Source organism: Gracilinanus agilis, chromosome 3, assembly GCF_016433145.1.
Source record: "Gracilinanus agilis isolate LMUSP501 chromosome 3, AgileGrace, whole genome shotgun sequence".
NCBI classification, from domain to species: Eukaryota; Metazoa; Chordata; class Mammalia; order Didelphimorphia; family Didelphidae; genus Gracilinanus; species Gracilinanus agilis.
In genome coordinates, this window is record NC_058132.1 from 17730095 (window position 1) to 17742982 (window position 12888).

At 45.3% G+C, this 12888-nt stretch overlaps 1 protein-coding gene across 1 annotated transcript in view; it reads right to left on the reverse strand.

The window, feature by feature from the left end:
* Positions 1-812: 812 nt before the first annotated feature.
* CEACAM1 (CEA cell adhesion molecule 1) overlaps positions 813-12888 on the reverse strand; it is a 95931-nt gene continuing 83855 nt past the window's right edge. The window contains exons 6-11 of the mRNA XM_044668523.1: positions 10114-10395; positions 9760-10032; positions 5455-5584; positions 4765-4814; positions 4046-4077; positions 813-2955 (exon numbers count right to left, since the gene is read on the reverse strand). Of these exons, the coding sequence (XP_044524458.1) occupies positions 2845-2955; positions 4046-4077; positions 4765-4814; positions 5455-5584; positions 9760-10032; positions 10114-10395 (878 nt within the window). The 3' untranslated portion in view covers positions 813-2844. The remainder of the gene's footprint in view (positions 2956-4045; positions 4078-4764; positions 4815-5454; positions 5585-9759; positions 10033-10113; positions 10396-12888) is intronic.

The window sequence follows — 12888 nt, forward strand, 5'->3', positions numbered from 1 at the left end:
CATCACTGATATAGGATATTGAAAAATGTTTCAGGTCCTGTTCAGGCAAGAGATCTTCTTTTATTTTTTTAATTTTTTAAAACTCTTACCTTCTGTCTCTGAATCAAGTGTTAATTCCAAGGCATTAGAGCAGTAAAGGCTAGGTAATGGGGGGGTTAAGTGACTCCATATGGCTAGGAAGTATCTGAGATCAGATTTGAACCCAAGACCTCCTATCTCTAGGCCTGGTTTTCAAGTTGCTGAACCTCCTAGCTGTCCCTACTAGAGACCATCTAAGGTCACTCCAAATGGTTCTAAAGTCTGGGGCTGGGATGACTTAAAAGGAAAGTATGATGGGATCATATACTTTGAGCGATGAATAGGAAGTCACCTGAAAAAAGCCATTCTTTAAAGGCACTGTGATCAGTCAAGAAAATCATCCTGGTTCTGCTTTGTGGAGATCCCCATGAGAAATTTCTGTATTGCTAAATCTAACCGCCTGGGCATTTCTATGTGAGAAGTTTTATTGACCCATGTCAAGCAGAGATTGGTGAGATGCTTCTTCTATGCCACCTTCCCTCCCAGAGGGATTTGGGAGATTCTAGTTAGGCTGGACTTGTGGTCAAGTTGAAGATGCAGTCTATTGCTTTTGGAGACACCTTCTCAGGGGTAGAAATGCAAATGAAACCCAGCAGCCCTTTAGTTATGAGGATGAATGTCTATGTAATGAGAAGGAGACGTTTGGGCATTTTCTGACATATCCTGTCCTAAATCTCCCCTTCCTCTAAGGGCAGCCATCAAAAAGGGATCCTCAAAGACTCGAGGAAGCACACTCATGTTTTAATGATATCATTTTTATTATAAATAGATAGGAAAATCAATTTTACAAACAGTCATCAGGACACACACACAAGAGGAAGCAACCTTGAGCCAGGTAAATTAAAAACCACAGTTGGATCTGGTGAGAGAAGGTGCACAGTCTTTGGGTCTTGGTGAGCGAGTCATGGAGATGTTCAACACTGAACCCTCTCTGTGACTAGAGGCTCCTCAGATTCACAGATCTTCCTACCCAACACTACAGAAGGCTGGATAGAAAGCTGAGCTCACCCTTCTCTCTCCCTGGTCAGAGACTCTGGTTAGTTGAATAGAGTTGGACATCATGACTTCTGATATTATTCTGATTTTAGCTGGTGGGGAAGGAGAATGGATAGGTGATTGGTGAGCCCCAAGAAAAAGATTTCCAGTGGCTGGACAAGGCAACCATCACCTGTCCCCAAGGGATCTCAGCACCAGTGATGTCTGGGCTGCACGTGTGATTGAGAGTGGTCCCTGGGGGAGCTCCTGATCCTCCAGGGGACAAACCTACCCACATGTCATCTCTTGAGTAGAGGCCATTGTTTCCTGAGAGAGAATGAGGGGGTGAGAGGCAGTGGATAGTGTGTATGTGTGGGTGTTGGGGGAGGAAGAGGAGGGGTGGGCACTGGAGCTAGCTGACTGATGTCTTCAGGGACCCTACCAGACTCCCTTCCAAGTTATGAGGGGATACTCTTCCTTTCCTTCCCCAGTGCCTGTCTGGTGACCTTCACTGAATCCCTGGAAGACATAGGGACCAGGGGACTAGCACACTGGTAGCTTCTGCTCTGGGCAATCATGTTACACTGGACAGTTAAGGAAAAGACAAGATGCCAGAATCCTACCAGCCCCTATTCCTGCCTCTCTTGGGCTGAAAGAAGCCAGAGAGAAGGGAAAATGTAACACCTAGATATCTGTATTGGTTCAACATTCCCCTCCTGAGGTCAGCTTTTCTCTGGGCTGGTTTGGATTCCAGTCTCTAGTCCCGCTCAGAATTTTTCTGGGTGAGGATGCTGACTCATTCCTGAAGCTGGTTCTCTCTTATCTCTCTGGGCAGTTTCCCTGAACAGAAATGGCAATGGCTTTGAAAACCCTGCAGGTTGGACTTTTGCCTTTTCCATTAGGGAATCCCCTTAGGGCCCTGGCAAACAGCTTTCTGGCAGTGCTTAGGAAACTGGGCTGCATTAAGACACTGAGCCATTCCTCTCCCTGGGTAGAGTGGGTAGTAAAGTGCTTACTGAAGATGGTTCCTGAGCTCTTGCCCCACCCTGGGCTAGGGAAGGAGGATGGGGGCAGGGAGGGAAGGGTAGGGACAGCAAAGTCTAGATAGAAAATGGAAAACCTATGACTGAGCAGAGGGTGGCTCTCTCTTCTTCTGCCTTCCAGAAACTGTGGCTGCTGCTGGCTTAGGGTCACACGGTCTGGAACTGCAGAAGTCCTTGGAGATCATAAATCCAACCTCCTCATTTTACAGAGGGGGAAACTGAGGCCAAAGGAAGGAAAATCTCCCAAAGAAAGGAGGATAATGTAAGCTGCATGTAATGGAAGGCAAGTCCCGAGTCCAAATCCAGCAGCTACTCTTTCCATGGTTGACATGGTCAGGGAGCAGCAGCTCTAACTCACGTGATCCTAACTGGCCAACCTAGGGGCAGGACTGATGAATGTGCTTTGAACAAAGAGAGGGAGTCACAGGTATGTGTTTGAAGAGTGCCAGGAAGGAGATGTCTTCGTGGCTGCCCTCTCCCAGGCCCATGATGCCAATTTTTGAGGGAGGGAAGGTTTGCTTCTGGGAAGAACCCAATGTGTCCCTGGCATCTGTTGACAATGGAGGGGAGGGACTTGGCTGGGCAGCCTCAGGGAGGTAAAAGGGGGGCCTTTCTCCTCCTTTTCCTTCCTTGAGGTTGGTGGGAATGTAGTAGGACTGGGTTGAGAGGTTGGTGACTTGGAGATTGAGAGAGCTGGGGGAAGATCACAATAAATAAGTCCACAGCGGAGAGAACAGGAAGGATCAGGTCATTTCTTTTTGATTTCAGAGTAAACGGTGTCCATGGGTGTAGAGGCCTGAGCTGTGACAGTTGGTTTCTGGGCACTGAAGTTCACAGAGGCATAGGATACTTCCTCAGTCTGAAAGACACAAAGCTGGGTCAGTGGAGGGTACAGGCACAGAGGAAGGTCTCACTTCCTGAGGGCTCTTCCAACTTGTGGAATCAAAGAACCACAAACTCTCAGGGCTGGAAAGGACCACATCTAGACTATCCTGTTCCTGGAGCACAGGCTCTGCTCTAAAGCCCTGGCCAGTGGTCATCTAGCCTATGCTAGAACACCTTCAATAAGAGAGAGATTGCTACTTGTCCACTCCTCTTTTGATAGTTCTCAGTTTTTAAAGGAGGAAGCTTTTCCCTTTTCTGAAAAGGAAATCCTTTCGTGATTCTGAAACATAGTCTGTTTCAATCTTATTCTCCATTCTGCAAGCTCTTGTTTTGTTCATATGCCTGGAAGATCAAGGTCTGTGTCATATTTTTATATCCCTAGTACAGAGCCTTTTGGTTAGAAGGACCACGAAAGAGGCAGCTAGGTGGCCCAGTGAATAAAGTATCTGGCCTGCAGTCATGAAGATCTCAGTTCAAATCTGACATCAGATATTTCTTAGCTGTGTGACCCAGGGCAAGTCACTTAACCTGTTTACCTTAATCCACTGGAGAAAGAAATGTCAAACTACTCCAGTATTTTTGCCAAGGCAGTCTCATAGACAGTAGTGGTGTGCCAGGGTCCAAGGGAGCACCAAAAATCAGATATGACTGAATAACAGTACCCAGCAAAGAGACTTGTACTGAGCAAATGAAGTGAACATACTAGTGTAGCCCAGGTCAGGTAGATAAAGATCCTCTTAATGAATGAATGTGTGAGTGGAGGGCCAGTGTTGTGGGAGGTAAAGAACTAAGGGGACGGACTGAGAGTCTAGCCCTGCTACCTTATCAGCCTCAGTTTCCTCACCAACTTATGCTATGGGGCCAAATGAGATGCTATATTGCTCTGTAGACTTTAAAATGCTATGTATATGGAAGTTCTTATATTATTATTATCATCTTATATTATATTATCATCTAATATAATAATAATATTATATTATATTATCATCTAATTTCTTGGGGTCCAGAAGATTACCCAGTTTTACCCATAGATTCATCCCCTGGTGGGAAGGAATAAAGCTTACCCCGTTAGGTGGGCTGTCAGAGCTCGAATGACCTGGGGAAGCAGATGGACAGCAGTTAGAAATCAACAGCAGGTCTGTCTTGGGCAGTTAGCAGAGAGAATCCACATCACCCGGTTCTTTATTGCCCTGGCCCAGGAATCTCACCTTCTTCCCAGGGAAAGAGAAAGTGGGAGAATGAGAAGGCTGCAGAAGGGACCCCGAGGATGGCAGACTGATCACCAGCCTCAGAAACAAATGCTTCCTCAGTGTTCTCAGTTCTGCACAGTCCAGCAGCCTTGGCACCAGAAGATTGGCATGGAGAGGTACCTTGTTAGCCCATTTCAGATTTCCCTCACTCCACAAAAGTTTCAATGTGTTCCTGATTTTTCAACTTAGAGAGAGAGATTCCTCAGTAGCAATTTCCAGTCAAGAGAAGGAGCACAAGGATCCCAGAACACCCACAGGAAAGCTCACCAAAGGAAGATGCCCACATCCCACATATAGTGCCATGAACCAAGGGGAAGAAATAAGGGTGAGGACATGGCTCCTGGAAACAGGTCCCTCTGCTGCAGGCCAGACTTGGCCAACTTTGGATGGATGGAGCCAGCTTATGGTTCAGAGAAGTGTAAGGGTCTTTCTGGGATGGCCCAGGACTGGAGGTTGGAGGAGTCTTTCATGGCAAGGGGACCCCCAGGAGAACACCTTGGCTGCTAAATGGATCGGCCAGTGCCTTTACTTACTGTGGTTGGGTGCTGAGGATTTGTGCTCTGTAGGGTGGTGATCGCTGGCCCTGAATAAATATCAGACATAATGTGGCTGAGATCTCAATCAGATCAACCCAGCTCCCTGAGCCAGAAGGGACACTTGGAGCATAATTACAAGACTTGTCTTTGGATCTCCTTAGATTCATGACTCCTCCCCAGGTCTCTAGGTTTCTTTCCCATCAGGCCTTATCCCTGAATTACAACTACCTCACTGTTAGTTCCTTCACCCATGGGTCCTATTATTCTCTTACTCAGCTTGTCTCTGCAGTCTCAGTCTGCCTCAGTGGCCTATTCTGTCACTTGATTTCTCACTAGGTTGTAAATAGCAACCTATCTCCTCTTTCTGCAGTCTTTGCCTCCTTGCCTTCTTAGACTTTGATTTTTTTGTTTGAAGATCTGAGAAAAATGGTGACTTCTGGTCCCCCAACCTAATGGGAATGTGAACACCTGTTTCCAAGAGGCAATCAAATGTGAAGGACAGGGGAGGATGAAATGCCAGAGGAGGCCACCCAAGGGAATTAGTGCTGCATAGGAGGAGTTTGGGAAAGGGAGATAGACCAAGTCCCAGGTGTGGGTACAGCATCCAGAAAACCATATTGGTTTCTCTTCCCCGTTCAGGGAGACAGACTAGGAGGGAATTAAACCAGACTGGAAACCTTGTTCTACCCTGCAGATTTTCTGAAGAACAGGCAATAGATGAGAGCCCCGATGAGAGCCACTCCAGCTAGGACTCCAATCACAATGCCAGCAATGGCCCCTCCAGAGAGTGAGGAGCCTCCTGAAGGAGCCTCCTTATCTGTTGTGGACAGAGAAGAGAAAAAAGAAACCGTGAATTTTCTTTAGGGGTTCCAGACACGAGAGGTGACTAGCTCTTGTGTTCTTTTCCTGGCGCTCCATAAATACTTTAAAAAATGCTCATTGATTAATGAAGCTGACTCTGCCATTATTCCTCAGATCCTCTTGGAGACACTTGAATGTTGGACAAGCACATCAAACTCAACCTCTGGACTTCTGATTTCCTCCCCACACTGTGCTCTCTGCCCTTCTCTATGTCTGTTGATGGCAGCATCAACCTCCCAGGCACCCAGATTCAAATTGGGAACCATCTTTGACTTTCTTTTTCCTTCAAACCTCACATCTAATCAATTGCTATGATATTTTCCCTAATGTTAGGGTTATTTGTGTTGATTCTACCTGGCCAGTAACTCTCACATCTATCCCCTCTTCTCAGTTTCTACTCCAGCTCCTCTCATCCCTTCTAGATTATGGCAATACTTTTCAGATCAGTGTTCCTGTCTCTGGTCTCTCACGTCTCTAATTCATACTTCATATCACTGTCCAAGTCCAACATTCCTTAAATGCCATTGGGATGATGAAATTTCTCTTTGCAAAAGCCTTTCAATGGGTTTCTCACATCTCTTCCTAAAAGGCTGTAGCAGAAAGAGCTCTGCATGTGAAATCTGTAGAGGTGGACTGGAATCCTGTCCTTGTTACCTCCTAGCTGTGGGATCTTGGCAAGTTCCTTCTCTTCTTTGGAAATTTTCCAAGCCAGAAAATGAAGCTGTTTGGGCTATCAGTGATGGGAAAACTGGCCTGCAGGCCAGATGCTACTTTATTCCTAATCTGATATTTTTTTCCAGGTCTGGGAGGGGTACATTAATAGGTCTCTTGTTATTGTACTTTTACTCTCACAGAATTTGTTTAGTTTTTCCTTTAGTATTGAAATGTTATACCATGTGGCGCATATTCACTGTTATATGGGTACAATAATTTAATGTTTCTGGTACTGAAAGAAGCAAATGTTGACTTAGTATTTCATATTTAGTCCTATGGCTCTATCCTGCATTTCATATTTTATTCCACTTTGCAAGTGGTTCTATTCACTGATCATATTCTGTATTCTGTGTAACCAACCCAAGCTTCTTCTTCGTCTCTGAGAGAAACTAAGTTAAAAAATTCAGCCTTCTTCTCTGAGGCTGGATGTACAAGTTTTTAGTTCTCCCATAATCGCTGTTAACGATTATGGGAGAACTTGGAGCTTGGCTTTAGAAGTGCAATTCTAATTGTTATGTCATCAACACTTGCATATCATTCCTGAAAAGGGAAACTTGTTTTCTCATGTAACTTCGGACTCTGTGAAATGAAATGACATATCAGTGTGGCATCCTTAAGAATCACACTAAGTTGACCATAGCCTCATCCCTTTACATTTCAGGTGGCCTTAGTTTATGCTCAGACGCCTTTGAGTCTGAAGCTCCTGTCTGATATCAGTGACCTCCAGAGGCAGCTGGGCCCTGAAAAGTCACAAAAGCATTCCTTGGAGACAGAGAGGTGGTCCTGGTCCCACGTGTGCTGTCTGCCTTATCCTTAATGTAAGCATCATGAGTTCTCAGTCGTATGATGTTGCCAGTTCCATCACCAACGATATGGTTTTTGTTCTTTGTTCTATGCTTAGAAAATTGTATTGTATTGAATCCTCAATTCAGACTCTTTTAGATATTTGAGGTATCAAGAGACCTGCTTTATTGGTTTGTAGATCCCAACTTATAAACAATAACTTTGTTTGCAAAAGCCTGCCTCAATTTGCCTTCTTTGTTAAGTTTCACATAACCTTTTAGCATAATACAGTTTCTCTGCTTATTTAAAAAAATCAAGTCCATTTTTGCTGTTAGATTGTCTCAGATCAAGATTGCTGCTACCCTGTTACTTTTTTTTAGTACAACTGATGCATAATAGATTTTGCTCTAGCCACGATTTTTCTATTAACCTCTCCCCGCCAAATCCTTACCTTTTGTTTAAAATTAATACTAAGTATGTTTCCAAGGTAGAAGAATGATAAGGGCTACATAATTGGGGTTAAATGACTTGCCTAGGGTCACACAATTAGGGAGTGTCTGAGGTCACACTTGAACACTCTAAGCACTGTGCTACCTACAATGCCCCTTAGGTATTGCTTTTTAAATCTACTTTATAGTCTTCCCTTCCATGACTGAGATAATCTAATTTACATTTATGGATGAGTTAATCTACTTTATAAAAAGTGTGTATTTCCTTCCATCTTGCTCTCTTATATTTTCTTCCTCTTTTTCCTTACTAAGCTCTCTGCCCTGGTTACTTAGCTGCAACCCCCAGACTCAGAAAGGGGCTAAAACACCAGCTCTCCAGGTCTAGAAGTGCTTTCACCCCTCTGCACGAGTTCCCTGCTTAGTAGGCACTGATTCCCTAGGTCATACCTACCAGTATGCTCATCTTTCTGCTCCCCAAACCATATCAAGCTCATGTCTGAGACATCCAAGATCTCTTCCTCCCTAAGTCCTCATTCAGTCTCATTTTCTTGTCACTTTTCTTTCTTTCTTTCTTTTTTTAAAACCCTTACCTTACCTTCTGTATTGGAGTTAATCCTGTGTATTGGCTCCAAGGCAGAAGAGTGGTAAGGGCTAGGCAATAGGGGTTAAGTGACTTGCCCAGGGTCACACAGCTAGGAAGTGTCTGAGGCCAGATTTGAACCCAGGACCTCCCATCTCTAGGCTTGGCTCTCAATGCACTGAGCCACCCAGCTGCCCCTTCTCGTCACTTTTCTGATTAGCTCATGTGCCCAGACTTTGGTCTTTATAAATGCTCTGATCTGGGCTGGAAAAATGGCTCAGTGGGTTTTTCCTGTTGAAAAGAATCCTCTTTTCTACTTGACCTTTTACTCTTCTTAGACTTTTGTTGGAGTGGTTGTGCTAGAGTTCAGGGCTGGAGAGCTGCTTTCTACTCTTCCTTCTGCTACTTAGCCTGGTCTGTCAATGACAATATTCTACAAATGTACTTGTATACTGACTCCAGCCTACTCTCCGCTCCCTTACCTATATTCTCACCACCTCAGCTAGGAGCTGAAGCTAGTTTTGCCTGGAATTCAGGAGTGGAAAAAGTAACTTTAGATTCCCCAGATTTTTACCCAGCCAGGTAGTTTGGACCCAGCCACAGCCAAATTAGAGATATGATAATGGTCACATTCAACCAAAGTCTGACCCTTGAGTGTCAGGTTTGGTTTTACTGGTCTACCCAGTGTTGATGAATGGCATATGCCAACCAGATGTGTATGACCATCTCTTCTCTCTGCTAATAAGGCTCTGGGGCCTTCCTATGATCTACCAATTACTCTTTGGTGTTCTTAGCCCTGGCATTCAAGTCCCTTCCAAAATGGTGGACTCCCTCTATAGTACTTCTCCTGGCCTTACTTACACTGTCTCCTCAGGTTGCATTGGTCTACTTTCTGCACGTGGACAAACACTACATTTTCTTACATCTGCATCTTGGCTTGGGCTACTTATTCATAGAAGAAGAATATTCTCTCTCCTTTGACCTCTTGAATTCTTCCTCGTTTTTTAAAACCCGTCCTTTAAAAGAGTTGATCAAGTGACAGCTGTTCTTTGAAATCTGACATTGTTTCTTCTGCCCACCCTCCAAGCAGAATGGATTTCTTCCAAGGTCTCCCACAATGCTTTATTTGCAGCCATGGTCTAAATATGCTGGACCATAAAATATCTGAATATGCAACATCATATAATATTGTGCATCAGTTACCTATGCTAGAGGCCCATCCTCCTACTACCTCGTAAGGTCCTTGAAAGTAGGAATGGAGTCTTAGCCAAACCTGTATTTTCCCTCAGTGCCTAGCACCGTGCTCTGCACAATGTTGGCAGAATGAGGATGATCTTGAATGTGTACATGACTGTTTCTAAGATTATTATAGGAGAAAAAGAGGTTGGTCTCCATTTCTACCAAGGACAAGGTAGCAGGAAATGGATTGGCATTCACTGTAAGTCTGACCTCATTCCCTAGAGTCAGGTTCTTTTTTTAACCTGACTTTTCCCAAATCGCCATGAAAAGCTGCCCTTCTGAGTGGGCCTGAATGCCTCCTCCTGGGGTCTCACCCTAAGCCAATCCAAGAAACTTATTCTCTGAGGGAAGGGAGAAATGACTTACGTATCACCGTGACTGTGACGCTTGTAGAGATTGTTGCATTGGTCACATTGTTCATTGCTGTGCACGTATACGTTCCTGCATGTTCCCAAGATGCTTGGGAGATAGTGTACGTGTTTCCAGAATTTTCAGACATAGAAGAACCATTGACTTGCCATGTATACTGGGCCGGTGGTTCAGAATTAGCCTGACACTCTAAAGCCAGATTCTCATTGAATGTGACCTCAATCTGGTCATTAACAGGCTCTGGAAGAATCCTGATTTGCTCTGGTCCATCTGTGAAAAGATGAAAAAGATGAGATGTCAGTCATTGTTAGAGAAAGGATTGGGAGAGGGAGGAGATTCAGAGTCACTCACAGACGACAGTCAGGTTGAATGAGTCACTTTTACTGGCATTGACTGGATTCCAGACTTCGCATTGATAAGCTCCATTGTCTTCCCCCTTCACAGGCATGATGGTGAGGGTCTGGTTATTTGAAGATAGAGTCATCCTGTCATTGAGGATCAGTTTATTGTTTTGGAAGTACCACTGAATACCTCGCAAATCTTTCTCCTCTGTGTTACACGTCAAGACCACGGTGTCATTCTCTATGATGATGTCGGTGCTATTGATTGTTATGTTGGGTTTCATCGGCTTATCTGTAGAAAGACAAGGAGGAGACAGAGTTGGCTGAGTGACTGGCCTATATCTTCTTCACCAGGCCACGTTTTTAGGAAAAACAAAACACCAGAAGCTGAATCTGAAATGTTTCTGTTACAGACATACAGGGGTGGGTCCTGACATTCTGGGGAGAAGGATGCCTCATGGTTCAGTGGTTGTACCAATAGGGCAGATGAGCAGAAAGCACTGGGGAGGGAGTGCTGTGTCCTGGACTATCCCACCTCCAGAGAGGTCCCAGGAGGTACACAATCTAGTGACTGAGTTGGGGAGGGGAGTAGGGAATAAGCATTCATTAGGTATCTACTATATACCTGGCATATGGCAGGTGTTACACCAATGCTATTATTTTTCTTTTTATCATCCTCATCATTATGATTTCTAATAGTTCCAGGCACTATGTTATTAATGTGGGAGTAGGGGCTAGTATTCTTTCTACTTAACAGTTCAGGAAACAGATGCAGACAGAGGTTAAGTGACTTGGCCAGGATCACACAGCTAGTAAGTGTCTGAGACCAAATTAGAACTTGGATCTTCCTGAGTCTAGATCCCGTGTCCTCCCTATCCACTTTGACTCCTTGCTGCCTCTCATCAACCATCTCATTCAAATCCAGCAGTCTTTAATCTTATATCTATGAATTTATTTTGTAAAAAAAGAGTTGGTAACTGTATTTCAACAGAATTGGTTTCTTTGAAGTCCCCTGGATTTTACTTTGTGTAGGTACTTAAAGCATCCTTCTTCTGAGAAGAGGTTCTTGGGCAATGACAGCCTGAGTGCCCGAGGGCTCTCTGGCCCAAAAGGGAAGCCCTTCTGCTCCCATCATTCCTTGTTCCTCACCTATCCCCTTAACAAGCATTTCAAAATGAAAATAGCTTCTCCCTAACCATGTAGAACTAATTAGAACATGTATTATGCTTATCTAAGACCTGTTTCTGCTTCCATATGCTGACACTCACCTTCTCTGAGCCTCAGTTTCCCCATCTGTAAAATGAGGGAGCTGGAATGGCTGGATTCTAGCTCCTTTTTATCTCCAAACACGTGACACCGTGCAGGATGCTCCCGTTCTACTTACAAAATGAGGCCCAAAGAGGCTGATGTGGTTGGCCAGACAGTGAATGACTTTTCTTGTTCCAGGACCCAAGCTCTTTCCCTCTTTGCCTGATGGTCCTTGTGGGCCTTTCTCAGACCAGGCAATGAAGGCTTAGGGCTGGCAGAGACCAGAAGAGCCCAGATCTCCATCAATGTCATCTAACACACCCCTTTATATCCTGGTGAGAAAAATGGGAGACTCCCAGGGGCTGAGTGATTCAAAGTCCACTGGATACCCGAAATCCCATAACTGAGGCTGGGCTCCCTTCAGCATATCCCAAGGTCTCTCTATAGGAGAGATTGGCAGAGGGACAGAACAGAATTACTTTCCTTTGGGTTCCTCCTTCCCAAAATGGCTTTAAGGAGATACCCTGCAGGCCCCCAAGGAGCTTCACTGGCACACCCAGTCTTCCTATTTCAAAACAAAAAGCCCTCCCAAGGTTGGGTTCCCTTTTGGATGGTGGCCGAAGCATCCCTTCCCCAAACCTCCTCTGGGGGAGCTTCTTATTGCAGGTATCTCATGGGGAAATAGAAGACTTTACCAGGACCCTACTTGGGGTGGGAGGACCTTGTGCTTCCAGGGGGTCCCTGAACATTGTAACTCTATCCACTGTCCCTGATAAAATGAGAGGATATTTGTAAAGAGCTTAGCGTGGTATCTGGCACAGAGTAGTCACTCGATCCCTTCCTCCTCCCCTCTAGTGCAGCTTTTTATTCCTTCTTTGGGCAGCTGAGCACATGGCAGTCAGTAGATGTGCTCTGTTGCAGGAGAGACTTTTCAGCAGCCTCTGAGGGCTGAGTGGCCTTGGCTGTGATGAGAGCCAAGTGGGCCAACAACTAGCACTGTCTGAGCAACAAAGTCCCAGAGATGGCAGAGGGCGTCTGCTCCCAGATGGCACAGCATGTGTGTTAAAGGGTCATTCAGCCTCCGCTTATCCATGACTGTCACTTATGTGGCCTCTTTTCCTCTTTGGACAGCTCTGCTTCTGAGGGCTCCCCTAGGCTATGCTGACATTGGCTTCCCTCCAACCTCCCTCCTCAGTCCCAGCTCTCCCCACTGGGGCCACATAGAGCAAAGCTGACCTGCTTCCAGCCAAGGGCCCTGCAGGTTCTTCAGAATGGCTTCTTTCCTCGGTCCTCACTTGATTAATTCCTTCAGCCAGAACTGTGAGTTACCACAGGATACTCGAATGTTTCAATAGCTGTGAATTGTAGGTTTTCCTCTACCCTCTATATTTCTCTGCCTTTACCAAATGGACACGCAGAATGTGTGAGCCTGAAAGAAATCTTATCTCCCTGTGGCCAAGCCTGGGATGATGAGCCTCTGCTCACTTGGCAGAGGGCAGCCCTTGATGATGGATACACCAGCCTCCTGGGGTCCCTC